Below are 18,891 nucleotides of genomic sequence, written 5' to 3'. Positions count from 1 at the left end.
CATCTTTTTCCTGGCGCATAGCATTCTGGAATGAAAGGAGTGGGGCTAGATGTTTGAGCATTTCTTATGCTGATTTCTGCTTAATCTGCCAGCTCTGTGCTTCTCATTCCCTCACAGTCCTGACCCGCATGTTTCTAGGTCTCAGAGTCCTAACCCTTTGTCTCTCAGTTTCTCCACAGAATAATCCTCCTCTTTTCTTTTTACTGTTTAGTCTGCAAACTTTTCTACTGCATCTGCCACCCATTTCCAAAAATGCCTTTTCATAGTATTCCGTCTTCAAGTCCTGACCTTTTCAGGGGCCTACAGGGCAAGGTTTGTTTATCCACCATTGGTGTCCACCACAGCACCTGCCTCAGACTACTGCTTCAAGGTTCAGACTCTACTGGGCTTTTAATGCCAAAGAGAGATTGACTTACTTAAATCTTGGAAGACACCATTAAATTTTAAAACTGTGGTAAACCTGCAATTAGCATAGTTTACACCTATGTAATCTCAGTTGGGCAAATACTTTTCTGTTTTGAATTTTGAGTACTTTGAATTTTATGAGATTTTGGATTAGGTGGAGTTGGAGCCAAATTGGATGTCTTGATAGCTCTTGAACTTTTTGTATGTGTATGTATGTCGTAACATGTCCATTTTAGGAACTGTGTCACAGGCTCCTATGGATGTTGTAATGGTAGAACCAGTGTTGTACAGTAACTATTCTAAAGGAACATAGATCTCAATCTGCTGGTAGGCTACAACAGCTAGGTCTTTTTTTTTTTTTTTTTTTTTTTTTTTTTTTTTTTTAGATAGTAGTGATGAAGGAAGTTTCTAGTATTTTATTACATTTCCTCTAATTGAAAATTGTGTAGATTTCTAAGCAGTAAAACGGTAACCGTGTGTTTGCTTTACAAGTTTTACAGTGTTTTGGGGGACGAGGCACTTCATTTGAAGCAAGGCAAAGGAGGTTTTATACAGCTTGTATGTTACAAGGCTTATCTGGACCAAAATGTTGTCTTGTTATGGGGTGGGGGGCACAGAACCCTTAAAGAGTATGTTAATGGGAACTTAGATGAAATGAAAATAAGACATCGGTGTCATCTGGTTGTTTACGTGAATGTAACCATACAATGAGGAATGACTAACTCTTGATCACAGTAGACATTTTAAATTGTCCATAGTGTTTAAACTGAATTATATAAACCATAAACCCTAAAGCTTAGAAACTTCCCAAACAAATACCTGAAGCACACAACTTTCAAAAGGCTTTAACTTACTTTAGAAACAATTGCTGCCCTCTTGTACTGGCAAATCAAAATATACCTGAGTAGACGGTACAAGTTTTTTTCCCCTCCTAATAAGGAAAAGGATAAAGTACAGTTATGCTTTGCTTAACAACAGGGATACATTCTGAGAATGGTTTTGTTAGGCGATTTTCCATACTGTGGGAACATCATGGGGTATACTTACACAAACCTAGGTAGTATAGCCCACTACAACTTTAGGCTATATAGGATATAGTCTATCGCTTTTAGGCTACAAACCTGTACGATATGTACAGCATGCTACTGTACTGAATACTGTATGCAACTGTAACATAATGGTATTTGTATATTTAAACATAGAAAAGGTACAGTAAAAACATGGTATAAAAGGTAAAAAAATGGTACACTTATATATGGCACCTATCATGATTGGAGCTTGCAAGACTGGAAGTTGTGTGGGTGAGTGGGATGAGTGAATGTGAAGCCCTTTCTGTATATTGCTCTAGACTTTTTAAAAACACTGTACACTTAGGTTTTACTAAATTTATGTAAAAATTGCTCTGGCCAGATGCTATAGCTCACGTCTGTCATCCCAGCACTTTGGGAGGCTGAGGCAGGCAGATCACTTGAGCCCAGGAGTTTGAGACCACCCTGGGGAACATGGCAAAACCTCATCTCTATCAAAAAAAAAAAAACAAACAGAAATTAGCTGAGTGTGGTGGCACTTGCCTGTAGTCCCAGCTACTCTGGAGGTTGAGATGGGAGGATCACTTGAGCCCCAGAGGCAGAGGTTGCAGTGAGCTGAGATTGCGCCACTGTACTCCAGCCTGGGCGACAGAGTGAGAGAAGCTGTCTCAAAAAATATATATATAATAATAATAATAATAATAATAATAATAATAATAATAAATCAACCTTAGCTTCCTGTAACTTTTTTACTTTATAAACCTTTTAAGTTTTAAACTTTTTGGCTCCTCTGTAATAACACTTAGCTTAAAACATAAACACAGTACAACTATACAAAAATATTTTCTTATCCTGATAAAGTTTTTTCTGTTTAAAAATATTTCTGTATGATTTTTACTTCTTACACTTTTTATGACCATTCCTCTCCTGTATCTACAAGGGCTTCCCTTCCATTCCTCAGGTTATGTTCTTGGCCTTCAACTGCTCTGAGTCTGAATCTTGGAAGAGTTCAGTCGTCCCCCTGTGCTGGAGGGAGCAGAACATTTTGCTGGAACATTCAGCCAGATTTATTGGATTGTTATTGACAGATAAGCATAATCTAGTGACAAAAAGTCCTATTTTTCTTTTAGATAGCATACATTAACTAGCTGGAGTTAAATAGGTAACAAAGGGCTCTTTTCTCCTTGTCCGTTCTGATTATCTAGTTGCAGTTAATTTTTTTTTTTTTTTTTTTTTTTTTGAGACGGAGTCTCGCGCTGTCACCCAGGCTGGAGTGCAGTGGCCGGATCTCAGCTCACTGCAAGCTCCGCCTCCCGGGTTCACGCCATTCTCCTGCCTCCGCCTCCCGAGTAGCTGGGACTACAGGCGTCCACCACCTCGGCCGGCTAGTTTTTTGTATTTTTTAGTAGAGACGGGGTTTCACCGTGTTAACCAGGATGGTCTCGATCTCCTGACCTCGTGATCCGCCCGTCTCGGCCTCCCAAAGTGCTGGGATTACAGGCTTGAGCCACCGCGCCCGGCCTGCAGTTAATTATAATTAAAAAGTCATTTATAATTTAGCCTTTTAAATTTGGCTTAATTATTTATTTTATAATTGCAATTACTACATTCTTAAAGATTCTGTTCTAAATGAAGGTGACTTTTGGTGGGGAGAAAGGATATGGAAGAGTTTTAGTGAATCTTTGGTAGGAAGACAGTTCCTAGCTACCTTTTTAACATTTTGTTTGATATATTCACACCTTTATTTGACTCTTCAATTCAAGTTGTTGAGAACAGGCAAACCATATATTAGCAATTGAGGAAAGAGGAACACCTAAGTGAACCCTGGCTGTCCTGAGCTGCTGAAGCATTAGAATGTTTTTCAGACTTTAACAGGCGTTAAGAATTATCTGGAGGGCTTGTTAAACAGCTTCCTGGGTTCCACCCACCCCTAGAATTTCTGATACAGCAGATCTGTGTTGGGGCCTGACCGTCTGCATTTGCAGCAAGTTTCCAGGTGATGCTACTGCTGCTGCTCTGGATCTACACTTTGGAAGCACTGATAGAAAGTAATAATCAGTCTCTACAGTAGACCAAGTATGAATTCATAATGCTTACTATAATTTCTGAATTTATTCTTCCCTTATAAAACAAACAAACCTTAAAAGGATTATATAGTAGGGCTAACCTGGTTTGCTTTAGCCTGTGTGAAATCACATGTGATTTAAGCTTTAATTCCAAAACAGCTAATAAGCAATATATCTTGTACTGTTTTTCTGTTCAGCATTTGTTTTGCCTCACTAAGTTAATTCGCTTTACAGATGTTATTGAGTACCTACCAGGTGTCATATCCTGTTTAGAGTTGGGGTTCTAGCAGTGAATTCCTTCTCCATGGGGCTTACGTCTAGTTTGAGGGAGATTGACAATAAATAATATGTCAACTTATTTGGATTAAAAAAGTGTAAGAGTTGAACATATTTATTCCTGCCTGGTATGAATTATAGACCTCTAATGGTTTCCTGTTTATCAGCAACCCGATAATATTTCCTGAATGAAGGTTCCAGCTATTCCATATGTTTTAGACTTGGTTTCATTTTATCTTAGTAAAGGTCAGTTAAACTACTTTCTCAGTGGAATTTAGACTGTGTGAGCTTGTTATTTTATAAATATGTGTTTCTAGGTTTAAGCCTTGTGGCATGATGTTTTTACATTTTTTTTAGTAAGTGTTTTAAAATTTCTTGAACTTCAATGCCTCTAGAGGGCAACACACATTCTGCTGTTCAATAAAGCCCTCACCACTTTTGTTATTCTTGCACCAGGCCTGCTTTACTTGTTTATGTTATTAGCATGGCTCTTGTAGGTGTTTGTGCCTGTAGTGCCTTCTTTAAATAGCTTAAAAAGTAGTTCATTATTTTCAAGCTGAAAATCTAACCTAGATGAAATTTAGTAATTTAGTGGTAACTTAATTTTGTTTAGATTTCATACTTTCATTTTGGCTCTTACTTGCTGATAATGCTCATTACATACAGAAAAGGAATTTAGTTAATTATCTAAAAAGTAAAATTCAAGGAATTCTTTAGTTCATTGGATGTCTGTATATACTCTTTAGCCACATATAATATACATTGAAAAGACTGGCACAATACACTGGCACAGCCACAATATACTGGTGGTGAGATTATGAGTGATTTTTTATTTCCTCCTTTTGCTTATGTATTTTCTAATAACAGGCTTAATACTGAACTATAGAAATCAAGAAATAAAAAGTTGAAAAGTATTGTCTAAATAGGCAGCCCTGCAGATCTCCTAAGATCTCATCATGCTGCTCTGATCTTAGCATTCCCATTTTAAAGTAGTAAATCAGCTGTCTTCTACACATAGCATGAATTTTGGCTACTCTTTTGTGTTTTGTTTCATTTTTGAGACAGTCTTGCTTTGTTGCCCAGACTGAGTACAGGGGTGTGAGTGAACATGGCTTGCTGCAACCTTGGTCTTTGGGCTTAAAAGATCCTCCCACCTCAGCCTCCCGAGTAGCTGAGACCACAGGCGTGCGTCACCACGCTCAGCTAATTTTTTTTTTAATTAAATTTTTGTAGAGGTGAGGTCTCACCATATTGCCCAGTGTAGTCTTGAACTTCTGGGCACAGTCGTTGCTCTCGGCTCGGCCTCCCAAACTGCTGGGATTACAGACATGAGCCATCGCATCTGGCCTTCTCTTTCTTTTGGTCAGTGTAAACTTTTCTGTGGGCAAAGTTGAAAGTAATTACATATCTCTAATATAAGGATCTAGTTTTTAAGTTCAAGATTACACACACACTCTGAGACTGTATGTGTCAGATGTTAAACTGAACAAATAGCTAGGAGTTTTTGTTTTTTAAACCAAGGATTGGGTTGAGATAAGCAAGTAAATAAGTATCTTAAAGTTTCCTGCATTGTCATTTTAAGTGTTCACTGCAGATTGTTATGAAGAACCTTCCTGGGAAGAAATGTTAGCTAGCATGTAAGGTCACTGAATTGGCTTTCTATTAGTTATTCAGGTAACATAGATATGTATTGTATATAATAATATGTGTGGAAATAGAAACAGCTTTTGTTTTTAATGTGTGGAAATAGGGTTTTAGATTCTCTACTGTGACACATGCCTTTTTCAATTTGGTTTTAAAGTCTCTTTTCAAAGATATGTAAAAGCATCAGCAGTCACTGTTTCTGTAGTGAGTCCCCATTTTGTACTTAGAACTACAGGACTTTACATTTTGGTTTCTTTTTCCCCGTTTCTTCATATCTTTGACTTGGTGATTTGCGAAAGTGCGAAGCCTGTGCTTGAGAAGTAGGAGTGCTCCCAGATGGAGCCATAGCATGTGGTTTATTGAACTAAGCATTTTAGGAGCCCAGGAGATTGGTATATTAATTACTGGCATTACTACTCGTAGTTTTCTTTTTGAGCATGTTATCTAAGCTTCAACTCTCAACTTTTGGTGTAGAGAGGTATTTCATGTGGTTTAGGTGGTACACTGATAAGGGATTCTCTAACTCAGAATCACATAGAATGTAATTTCTTTTTCAGTTTTTTTGAATCCTAAGGATTACAGAAATACAAAGGTCATATTCTAGAGCTAGTGTGTAACACTTTTCAGTATCAAGTGCAAGAGGGTGACCCTGGGAAGCAGCTCTGGGGGGATTGGGGAAGTGAGACAGGGAAGGTAAGGAAGCCAGTAAGGTAAAGTCACCACTGCAGGCAGCTGGAGTTTAGTACCAGTGAGGAGCTCTGGGAGTCAGTGTAGCACAGGGGCCTGAGAGTCATCTCACCCAAAAGGAGAGGGAGCTACTGGGGTAATGACACTGAATCTTCAGTAGTCATTGGTTGAAGTCTGCTCTGGGGTTGTTAATTCGCCCACAATTTCTTACCTGCTCCTTCTGCAAGCAGAGCAAGCTCTGGCAGCTGGACAAAACACTGAGAGAAGTAGCTTTAGGGTATGGATGGGGTAAATGGGTGGGTGGGGCACCAACAGTATCTGCTATGCCCCCTGGACAGCTAAGCTTTTTGTGCAGTCTTCCTCATTTTAGTAAACGACAACCCCATCCTTCGGTGCTCAAGCGAGAAGCTTTGGAGGAGCCACTGTTGACCTTACTTTCACATCTCACATCTAATCTATCAGTGAATCTTGTTGACTCTATTTTTAAAATATCTTCAAAATCTGACCTCTCCTTATTGTCCTCAGTGCCACCCTCTGGCCCAATCTCATATCAGCTCATAGCCTCCAAACTGAGTTTACTCTCAGCACAGCTGCTGGAATGATCCATATAAAACCTAACCCAGATCATGTCACTCCTCTGCTCAAAACCCTCCAGAGAGGCCTCCATCTTAGAGTAAAAGTCAAAGTCTTTACAATGGCCCATAAGGACCTACATGGTCTGGCCTCTTCCTACTGCATGTTTGCGCACATGCATGTACAATTCTTTTTGTCTTTAGCTTTACATTAGTCAAAACACTCCTTTATTCACCATTCCCTTCAGTGTGGGTTATGTGATTCATTTGTAATTAGGTTCGTTTTGTTGTGTTTTGCATTCTGTCTTTACCACTACAGCTTTGTTGGTTTTTTTAAAATTTGCATAGTCATTTGATATACAGTTCTGTTGGTGTTGACAAATGCGTGAAGTGGTGTATCCCCCACCACAGTTCCATGCAAGACAGTTAATTGCCATAAAAATTCCTTCATGCTACTGCTTTATAGATAATCCTTCTCCCCACCTTCCAGCCCCTGTCGACCACTGATCTGTTTTCTTCCCTGTGGTTTTGCCTTTAGTAGTATCATGTAAGTGGGACTCTTAGACTATGTAGCCCTTGGGTCTGGCTTCTTTGACTTAGCAAAATGCATTTAAGATTATGCCATGCTGTTTTGTGAACATTCCTCAGTAGTTCATTCCTCAGATGTCCTATGAAATAAAATTAAATAACAGAAGTGAATCGATTTAAAGAAAGTATTGAACAAAAGTGATATAGATGGTACATAGAAAAAAATCTGGAACCTGGATGACGAAGGTGTGGAAATCAATAATGTGATAAAAAGACGCTGGGAAGGCTTTGTTTTACCTGGTATCTCTGACAGTAATGAGTCTTGTGTTCTTGAGTCACTTAACCTCTCTGCTTCCTAGTCTGGTAAAATAATGAAATACCTGGTCTCGTTGTTGTTACTCCTGAGGTAACTGTGGTTCATGACACAGAATATAGGTAGGTTCTTCTGGTAGCTCTTTTTAAAATATTAACATTTCAGTGCCGTGAAGCAACTGTTACCTGGATTTCAAAGCTGTTAGGATCCACTGTACAAATGCTTTGTGAAACCTGTAGTGTGGGAGTAAGAGCCTGTCTGTAGGAGTGAAGTAAGCCTCAGCACAGGGTGCCAGTTCACTGACTTCTTTTCTGTTGGGCTTATCCAGTTTAAGATAGTAGCAGCCTGAGTTGGAGCTGTAGTAATGATGAAGAGGTGCTGGTGGTATTGTAAATCTCAGCAAGTTTTCCAGCAACCTCTTTGTGACTGCAGCATTTGGACCTTAATCCTCATAGTCCTGTCCTTAGGTACATTTCCTCAAGGATGTCTACAAAGATTGATCGTTGGTGTTCACAGTTTCTCTGAATTTTCCTGTGGTTCATTGATAGGTCATTTTGTCACATAATTGACTGTGTATCTGAGGGTCAGAGCATGTTTGAGACTGCTCCGCTGATGACAGAGGCTTATGGGAAACCCAGAAGGAAACCAGTGATGCTTGCTTGTTGGGTTGTTATTTTTAAAGATGGACAGGTCCATACTAATTCCTCTTAAACTCATGATTAATGGCTGCTTAACATCCTTGACCAGGTTGCTTTTTTTGTTTTTAATTGAAATAGGAGAGTCAGGTGATAGAGTGTCAGTGTAAAAGCAGAAGAGTAAGTGAGAGGAATTTGAGAGTGCAAAATGGCTGTGATTTGTGTTTGCTGCACATATAGCATGTAGTAATATTTATTTTACTTTTTACTTTTAGTAATGAATGTTATAACTATTGAAGATTATAAGAGCACATACTGGCCAAAATTGGATGGTGCCATAGATCAACTTTTAACTCAGAGTCCTGGTGACTATATCCCCATATCCTATGAACAGATATACAGGTAAGTCAAGATTTAATTTGCTTTGGTCTGAAAGGGTGTACCGAGGTTCAGGGCACTTGAATTATTCTGCACACAAATATGTAATGTAGAAAACGAAAGATGAGGCTCTGTGAGTGTTTTATGTATTCCACACTTACGGATTGGAGAGTTTGGTTTATACTTTTTGATTGAAAAGTGGTTTTCAAATTATGACAGAGTAAGCCTGCCACCTCCACCATACATAATGCAGACACTGTGGAAGTCAGCAATAAAAGCAAGAATGACTGAAGTATCTGGCATAAAAATTGTATTTTTAGTCTCAGAGGGAGACCTTAGTTTAATCTGTTGGTGTTTATTGACATGCAGTTCTAACTCTCTTCGGTTATTTTGTTTCCCAGCTTTTGGTAAATGGAAGCAGCAAATTAGGAAGTGGGGTGGGATATGAGATCAGCACAGTGAAAGGAGGAAGTGGCAAGTATGTTGTTCCACACAGCTGATGTACAAAGACGTTGTATTGCAAACACTTCCGTGAGTTAGAAACCTCTCTTTACTGATTATCAATCACTCTCTCTTCCTTATTTTGACATTCATTTAAAGAGAGAGAGAACCTGGTTTATAAGTAGTTATCATATTCAGACCTTAGATTCTCACCTAATGTTAGATTATCTAGTACTGATTAAATGTGTAATACACTACTTAGAAGAGCATATTGACAGCAGATGGTACTATCTTTTCCATCCGAACACTGATGGGGGAGGATGAATTTTTTATTTAAAAGTTGTGATTGGTTACTTTTTGAAGGTGTGAATTATTGGATCTGTGGCTATATATCAAAAGTGTGCTTTAAAAACTTGGTCTGAGTTAAGTGCTTTATGATTAACTTGGTTTGTGGGGGTTTTTGTTTGTTTTACAGTTGTGTGTATAAATGTGTATGCCAGCAGCACTCGGAACAGATGTATAGTGATCTGATTAAAAAGATAACTAATCACTTAGAGAGAGTCTCGAAGGAGCTGCAGGTAAAGAACTGATTGTATTGATTTTTGCTTCCTTGGGTTTTCCTGACTGGTTGCAGTTAGCTTGTCTAATACACATTTGGAAGCTTGTTAATTTGATTATGATATAAATTTATAAATGTTTTCTAGATGAATGTTGATCAAATCATGTAATTTTTGGAATAGATTATTAATTTGAAAATTTGGTATAAATTGTGGAAATTTTTGGATTAAATATATTTCAGAACTTAACTGATTCCATTGATTACCATGTCAACATTTCTTTTGTTTAAAACCTTATGTTTTTCAGTTAATGTCAATATTTGGTGACTTTTATGATACAAAACAAAATATGTGTATGTTTTAACTTTTTTTGGAACTCGTATTATCATCTTCGAAGAGTGGTTTGCCTGCTAATTTATAATGCCTTTCAATATGAACAACTGAAGTAAACACTTTATTGATAAACCTCCTGTAAATAGGCATCATCTCAGCTCTAAAGTCTGGGGCAGGTTGCAGAAAGTCTTCTGTTTAAGGGAGCACTTAGCTTGATCCTCCCCCTCCCCACTTCAGTAAACCTTCAGTGCTTGAAGATCAGGTATTATTAAGTTGGTGCAAAAGTAATTGTGGTTTTTGCCATTGAAAATAATGACAGAAACCTCCGTTACTTTTGCACCAACCAAATAATCTTTATACCAGGGCTTGATCCCACTTTGCTTTTGGTATGGAAGTAGAACAATGTCTAGAAAAATCGCTCAGCAATCCCAGCACTTTGGGAGGCCGAGACGGGCAGATCACAAAATCAGGAGATGGAGACCATCCTGGCCAACATGGTGAAACCCCGTCTCTACTAAAATACAAAAAAACTAGCTGGGCGTGGTTGCATACTCCTGTAGTCCCAGCTACTCAGGAGGCTGAGGCAGGGGAATCGCTTGAAACCAGGAGGCAGAGGTCGCAGTTAGCCGAGATTGCGTCACTGCACTCCAGCCTGGCGACAGAGTGAGACTCCGTCTCAAAAAAAAAAAAAAAAAAAAAAGAAAAGTCACTCAGCGATAGATTACCAGGGTCTACACCACAATTAGGAAGCACCCCAGCAGTTTTGAAATAACCACAGTTTATAGCATATGCTGGGTTGGGCTTTGGGCTTTGAATATTGTTGTTCACAACTTGTGGTCTGAGACAGTTTAGTCTTTTTTGTCTTTTTTCCCCCAAACAGTTGTTGTACTAAGTAGCATTTTGTTTTCTTTTTCAAATGATAGAGCTGTGTTTTGTCATAGTCAAATGTATACTTTTCTTGTTGTTAGTATAAATTTCTTTCTTCATATTTTTGCCGCCAACTATAACATCTTTATTCATTTAACACATATATTTAGTGCCTAGGCAATGTGTATAAATTGTTGATGAAACCCTAGGTCTATGCTTTATAGCTTTTGAGTGATTTGCTTTCTAATTCTTCACTCCACCATCTACCTGAATTCCCACCTGAATCCAATTTATGAACTGCTGGTCTCGCTGTGGACTCTGTCCACTTCTGTTCACTTGCCAGTACCCTAGTCAGGTTCATCATCATTTCTCAAGTGTTTTGCTGAAGTAAATGCTTATCTCAACTGCCATACTTTATTGATACACCTTAACTAGTTTTTGATTGATGAATATTTAGGTTACTTCCAGTCTTTGGCTATTACTAACAGTGCTGAAGTGTATAGTCAGTCTTGTAAGTAATGTCGTTTACTAAGTCCATATTGTGGTTCACAGAAGTTGTATCAAGTTGCATTCTCATCAGTTCTGTGTGTATCACAGTGTCTATTTTCCCTCACCCTACTAATACAGACTATTATGAAACTAAATAATTTTTAGTCTTATATTAATATAGGAATGATTCTTATTAATGATTAAAACGTAAGTCAGGGTGATATTTCTTTTGATGTTAGTGTTTTTTTTAGTTTTTTTGAGATGGGGTCTCACTCTGTCTCCCGGGCTGGAGTGCAGTGGCACAGTCATGGCTTACTGCAGCTTTCACCTCCCTGGGCTCAGGTGATCAGCCTCCCCCGTAGCTGACACTACAGGTATGTGCCACCATGCCTGGCAAAATCTTTGTGTTTCTTGCCTTAGAGATGGGGTTTTGCCATGCTGCTCATGCTGGCCTCAAACTCCTGGACTCAAGCGATCTGCCAACCTCAGCCTCCCAAAGTGCTAGGATTACAGGTGTGAACCACTGTGCCCAGCCTGATGTTAATGTTTTTAAAAGGGGTAATATTTAGTTTGTTTTTAGAATCAATACATGTCCCACTTTGAGTTCAGCAATATGCTCTTATGAAAAGTCTAGCTTCAAAGTGATTCCTTTTATAAGATTATAAAGTCTGTAACCATTATTAAATAGCAGTGGGGAGTAGTTTAAAACATGGGGATCCGGGGCTCTGTTTTCAGCTCTGTCACTCAGCATTTGTGTGTTTGCCTCTTTATTAAACATGCTAATATATATCATCTTATACATTTTCTTGACACTGAAATGAAGTAGATTTACTAAAATATCTTGTTCCTTCACACTAAGGTGTAAGGTATTTTCTCGACATTAAAAGGAAGTAGATTTACTAAAATATCTAGTTCTTTACACTAAAGTGTAAGGTATTTTTTTCTTCTGCTTCCTGCCTGGCAAATGCTTCTTCATTCTTTTCTCAGGCTTAAACTCGTTTGTGTCCATCTATGTAAAGCCTTCCTGGAACTCCTGCACTCCTCTTTAAACAGAACAGACTATTGGCATTTCTTCTGTGGATCCATAGCAGCTCAGCAATAAGAACTCTATTAGGGCAGTGATTGTGTTATTGTTTCTGCTTCCCTATCTGGCTACTTCACAGGCCCTCCCTTGACGGGGATGGACTCTGTCTTGTTTGTCTTTTTTTCCTTAGTGTCTGCCACAATTACAACTCAGCAAATGTGTTTTGGCTGAATGCTGAGTAACTCAATATGAGCTGTGCTAATGGAAAGAGTAGCATAATTAGCTTCAGATGACCGCTACTCCTATGCTCTTTAGATTTGTGGGCATTTTATTTATTTGTTCAGTGTGATGTGTGTGGCCTGATGTAATCTTTATTTTATAGAGACCTTAAGGCAGTTTTCATGGGGGACAGATCAGGAGACTGTGCCAGGCTTTATGAGCCAGAAACATTTTATTTGGATGGAGCATTTTGTTTGCAGCTCTGGTTTTCATAATGAAATATTGTTGTTATGAGCCAAAACAAGTGTGTGGGAGGAGTTGCATTTGACAGATAATCAGAAATTTAGTGCTGGAGTTGATAAATCAATGATTTGGACCTAGAGGGTGTCAGCCTCAGTCAAGGGCATCTTAAAATAGCTGTGGGTTTGTATAGTTTATATGTCAGAGGGATTTATTTATTTTTATCCCAAAGCATATCCTGTTGGGGAGGTTGAAGAGTATATAAAATAATGTTCCCATATTCTCCAGTTATTTTTAGTGATGACTTCAAAACTAGAGAACATGGTTTTTAGAGATTTTAGAATAATTTGTTGAATGTAAATGTTTTTTACGTGACAGCATAATCTAACTTGCTGCCTCTTTTTTTTTTTGAACACATTTCTTTCATTTTGGAAATAATGACATTTCTACTTCAGGCACTTTAAAAAGTTTTTTTTTGTTGTTGCTGTTAAACTAATAAAACAAATAGCTAAGTCCCCTTAGTATTCTCCTTACTATTATATTTCAGTATGTGTATATCTATACATGTTAACTTACTGCTGGATTATTTGAAATCGTGACAGTATATTTTGCTTTAATGTTTTTAAACCATGCTCTTCTCTTGTCCTTACTAACTCCCCTCTTCTTATTTATTTATTTATTTGTCAGATAGTGTCTCAGTCTGTTACCTAGACTGGAGTGCAGTGGTATAATCCTGACTCACTGCAGCCTTGACCTCCTGGGCTCAAATGATCCTCTGGCCTCAGCACTCCCAAATAGCTGGGACTACAGGCGTGCACCTCCATGCCTGGCTAATTTTTGTGTTTCTTGTAGAGGTGGGGTTTTACCATGTTGCCCAGGCTGGTGTTCAACTTCTGGACTCAAGTGATCATCCTGCCTTGGCCTCCCAAAGTGCTGTGATTACAGGCATGGGCCGCCACTCCCGGCTGTTCTTTCTTTAAATGTGATAATGAAATTTTATTTTTATTTTTATTTTTCTGTATCTCTAGAACGTCAAAATGTAAATTTCCAATTCTGGTATTTTCCTATATCAGTGAATGGAAATAGATGACTATAGAGAGTAAATTGGTTTACCAATTCAGTAAATAATATTCTGAATAGTTTTGGAAAATTCTATGGAAACATTTAGAAATTACCATATTTTTGGTGAGAGACCTGGACCAGGACCCTCAGACTAGGACCTACACTTGCCTGTTGGATTTGAATTTCATCTTACAGATACCTCATACTGAGGTCCAAATCTAAATTCCTCTTCATTCAAATTAGTTTCTTTCTGAGCCTTGATATTTCATATTCCTCTTAGCTTTTTCTCTCGTATTTCTGGGTGCTTAAGGTGGATGGAATACTATAATATCTCTTGCTCTGTCCTCTTTCATTCCCGTTGTTGTCTTCCTCTTCCACGTCATCATTGGCTCATGCCTGCACTAGTGGAGTATTTTTTTAATTGGTTGTCTTCCTGCAGTCTCTTCTTTTGGCTGAACAATCTAAAAACTCTAATTTGATGGATATACTTTCTTGTTCAAAAATCTAAAATACTATTTACTGCTTTCCTTAATTAAGTAAACACAGCTGATTTTTTGGTCAGTGTAAAAAAACTGAGTGGTTTTATTGGTTGCAGGGGTTCCTAGTGGTAACGCTAATGTATCATATTTAAGTATGACTCTATTATTGGTGGACATAAAATTGGTAAGACTAGATAGTGTGGACCGTCCCCCCGCTGAGAGCAATTACAAAAATTAGACCACAGAACTAACAAAAAAAGTGAATTATAGCGCCAGGATCTAAGAGAAGAAGGAAACTCAGAGAGAGGAACCTAACATTTGAGCCATTTATCTACTGGGGTCACCTGTTTATTCTGGAAAAGGAGGCTAATGAGCTGAGAAATTTAATAGAGCTTTGACTCACTTGTGGGGGTTGGGTAATAAATTGGAGTGTAAGGCCCATTAAACCTGAAGTACCACATCCCAGGAGTAGCAAGAATAAAAAAAAAAAAGACTAGCCTTCTTAATCTCTAAAGCCTGATTCCTGATTGGATTAAGATGGTCTTGATTTGTCCAGGCACGGTGGCTCATGTCTGTAATCCTAGCACTTTGGGAGGCCAAGGAGGGCGGATCACAAGATCAGGAGTTAAAGACCAACCTGGCCAAGATGGTGAAACCCTGTCCCTACTAAAAATACAAAAAAATTAGCTGGTCGTGGTGGTGGGCGCCTGTAATCCCAGCTACTCAGAAGGCTGAGACAGAGAATTGCTTGAACCCCGGAGGCAGAGGTTGCAGTGAGCCGAGATCGCGCCACTGCACTCCAGCCTGGGCGACAGAGCGAGACACCATCTCCCATAAAAAAAAGAAAAAAAAGATGGTCTTGATTTGCTAGAGCCTCGATTAAGCTTACTAGTAGCAAAAGTAAATTCTGGAGAGATACCATTATCCTAGGCATCAAATTGTTTCTATAGTTTTTCATAAGCAGAATCTGACACTTAATCCGAAATAACTAGTCACAGTAGGAGATGAGGCGATCATCAAACCAGGCGAAATTGTGAAGTACGTTTTTAGGCAAGAATTGGGAGAATTCATCACCAATAGTTTCTTAAAGAAATAAAAGTGTTTTTCAGGTAGAAAGAAAATGTTTCCAGATGAAAACTTGAAGATTCACATAGGAATGAAGAAGGGAAAACATAAATATGCAAGTGTAGATCAATAATAATGATAACGTCTTCTAGGGTATAAGAATATATATATATAAAATCAAAACTCGCACCAATAATGTGTAAGGTTGAAGTGTGGGGAGTGAAGGTTTAAAATGTTCTGAAACGCTTGCATTGTTCGGGAAATGGTAAAACACTACTTTCTTTTAGACTATGATAAGGCAAGGATGCAGTCTGTAGTAAAAGAACATAGTTAACAAGACATAGAGGAGAAAAAAATGGAATAATTTTAAAATAAATCAAGAAAGGATTTTTAAAAAGCACAGAGAACAGATGAGATAAATAGAAAAAGAGTAGGATAATAAAACTTCAACATGTCTATTATTATATGAAATGTTAAAGACTAAGTGCTGCATTAAAAAAAAGAAGACAATTTCAGACTGGTACTGTTCCTTGTGGAGCAGGGATACCCCGTGGACAGTGTGTCTAGAGTAGCAGCTCAGAGGCAGTTCTGCACTCATACCCACTTTTAACTATTGCAAATTAAGGGCAGTATGCAGAGATTTCTAGAACGAGGGGGAGGGTGGTAACTTCTGGGTTGGGTTGTTGCCATGGAAATGGGTGGTAACTTCTGGGTGTTGCCATGGCAGTGGTCAACTGACATGGCACACTGGTGGGCATGTCTTATGGGGAGGTGCTTCTGCCCTGACCTGTTTTTAGCTTGTCCTCCGTTTGGTCCTGATACCCAAGCCCCACCTCTGGAGTAGAGTTCTTCCTCCTATTATGAAGTTGAGAACTTTCACCTTTTCATTTAAAGGAAGCACTTACAGCTTCTCTTTGGCATATCTGAATTGCCAACATCATTTCTCTTGCTCTTTGGAGTCATTATTAAGTAAAGTAAGGGTTGTTTGAGCATGTGCTGTGATAATCGTGACAGTTGAACTAATAACTGAGATGGCTGAGGGACTGACGGATAGTGTCAACAGTGTGGATATGCTGGACAAAGTGCTGATAGATATCTCAGGTGGGATGGAGCTGGATGGTGTAAGATTTCATCATGTTACTCAGAAGACCATGCAGTTTAAAACTTAAGAATTGTGGCTAGGTGCAGTGGCTCACACGTGTAATCCCAACACTTTGGGAGGCCAAGGCGGGCAGATTACCTGAGGTCGGGAGATCGAGACCAGCCTGAGAAACGTGGAGAAACCCCATCTCTACTAAAAAAAAAAATACAAAATTAGCCGGGTGTGGTGGCAGGCGCCTGTAGTCCCAGCTACTTAGGAGGCTGAGACAGGAGAATCGCTTGAACCTGGGAGGCGGAGGTTGCAGTGAGCCGAGATCGCACCATTGCACTCTAGCCTGGGTGACGAGCGAAACTCTGTCTCAAGAAAAAAAAAAAAAAGAATTGTTTGTTTCTGGAGTTTTCTGTTTAATATTTTCAGACTGTGGTTGACTGGGTAACTTAAATCTCAGAAAGGGAAACTGGATAAGGTGGGGGACTACTGTAATGGATAGATGGATATATAATCTTTTAAAACTGTCTTAAATGACACTTCCTCATTTCATTTTTTCTATGTGTATTTCTGAATCCAGAATCCATTGAAACAATTGTGAGGCATTTTCTCCTCAATTAGTGTCGATACATTTATTGTGTATGCTAATGTGTTATCTAAAAGAGTAAAAGAGAGTATATTTTCACCAAATAAAAATATTCTGACATTTTGATATAGTAGTTTTGTACTCAGTGACCCATTAACAGTTCTTTTGTCAGTGCTTTGGAACTCACACTGTACGTTAGCCCCAGTAAACAGTGTTGACACAGAGATTTGGTTCCTAGGCCAGGATGGTAACATTCAAATGGGAGGATTAGTGCAGATACTACTAACCTACATTCAGGGTCCTATTGGGGAGAGACCACAGAGACAAAGGTGCTGGGAAATGTAGTTTTTATCTCAAATAAGGTTGAATTTATAGTAGTTTAAATATTTAACTTTTAATTAAAAGTAAGTTAACTGATTACATTTAAACCATTTTAATAAAATTAGAGTAATATTGATGTCTAACTATATGTTGGTTTTAAGCAAAATAAGTTGACTGTCAAATAAATTAATAATGGAAATTCATAGAAACTAAACCGTAATCAGCCAACAGTACTTAACTTTGATTCACTATTTGTAGACTCCAATTTGCATATAAAATCTTTACTGCCAGATTGCCAATAAACTGAGTGGTTAAAATCCCTTGGTGGTTAAAATGAGAGCAAGGATTGCTTTGCTATTTATTTTTTGTCCAGTGGGTGGCAGCATAACTCAACTAGTTATCTTGTGTATGGTCTTTTGAAATTTTTTATGCGTTTTAAAGGTTTTAATTTCTAAATCTCTTGTATTACAAAGTGTATTCTAAGAAAACTTTCCTCCCCCACATACTCTATTTGTTCCTTGCTAAAGTAAGATTTTAGATAATAAGAAAATTGATATCTTCATAGGTTTCAAATAAAATAAATATCATTGCAACTGGTAAATAGCCCTTTACATGTGTGTTCTACTGAAAATGTTTCTAAGTTATGTGGAAATCTGTTTTTTTCATCTCTACTAGAACTTAAAGCAGTTGTTGTGGCAAACCCAAGAATTTGCCAGGGAGATGCCCTAACCCTCGATCATTTGATAGACTCTCATTCAGACCATGATTCTAATAAGTTTACTGTCTTCCTTTGAAAGCAAGGATTTTGTTTGCATTTTCATGTGCTTTCATAGGACTTAACATAATACCAGGCCCAAAATAGAGATCCAGTAAAAAGTACTTGGTATAAGTTGGTTACAAAAACATACGCTGGCTTTACCACTGACATTACTAGAGGCATGTATTTGTTCCAGGTGGAACATCATCCCGAACTTGGAAAATGAGGAGAGTAAAATCACATAAATAATAGCTATTTGCATTTGTTTATTATCATGGTGTACAGAGTACAATTATGGATTGTATTCTTTTTAAAATATACTGTCTTTGAGACTGAACTGTGTAACTTAAGTTAGAAAAGATAAGGAAAAAGGTTTCCTTTCCAAAATAATAGCAAATAGGTGTAAGTACTGTAAGTAAGTTAGTGTTTGCTAAGTGTTACATAGAGATAAAGTGTGTGGGGAAGGGAGAAGTCAGCCTAGCTTTATCTGGCTTCTTTGAATATTTCTCCATTTAGTAATACTTGAACCTTTTATAGCTGCTCAGTGTCACCTAGCTAGTTACTTTAAAAGCTAGGATTAGAATACAGATTGTTTCATGTAGATAAGCTAAATGAACCCAGGATCACAGAAGCCGGATTTAATTCAGTTTATTAAGTCCAAATAGTATTTGGAAAATGAAGGAAGTGTTATTTTAGAAATAAATCATGAAAAAAATTTCATATAATGATAGTAGCAGTTAACGTTGAGAAGTAAAAGATCTAAGTGAAAAGAGAAATATCTTCTTAGATTCAGTTGACTTTATTGTAGCTTTCAATTGAAAACCATGCT

The 18,891-nt window shown here is 38.1% G+C and overlaps 1 protein-coding gene across 2 annotated transcripts in view; it reads left to right on the top strand.

The window, feature by feature from the left end:
- CACUL1 (CDK2 associated cullin domain 1) overlaps positions 1-18,891 on the top strand; it is a 71,388-nt gene that overhangs the window by 13,558 nt on the left and 38,939 nt on the right. For both annotated transcript variants that reach the window (XM_005566558.4, XM_045361617.3), the window contains exons 2-3: positions 8,430-8,556; positions 9,449-9,551. In XM_005566558.4, coding sequence (XP_005566615.2) covers positions 8,430-8,556; positions 9,449-9,551 — 230 coding nt within the window. The remainder of the gene's footprint in view (positions 1-8,429; positions 8,557-9,448; positions 9,552-18,891) is intronic.

The sequence above is a fragment of the Macaca fascicularis genome, chromosome 9 (genome assembly GCF_037993035.2).
Source record: "Macaca fascicularis isolate 582-1 chromosome 9, T2T-MFA8v1.1".
NCBI lineage: Eukaryota > Metazoa > Chordata > Mammalia > Primates > Cercopithecidae > Macaca > Macaca fascicularis.
Note: the sequence above shows the minus strand (reverse complement) of the source record. Positions and strands in the feature narration are given on the sequence as shown.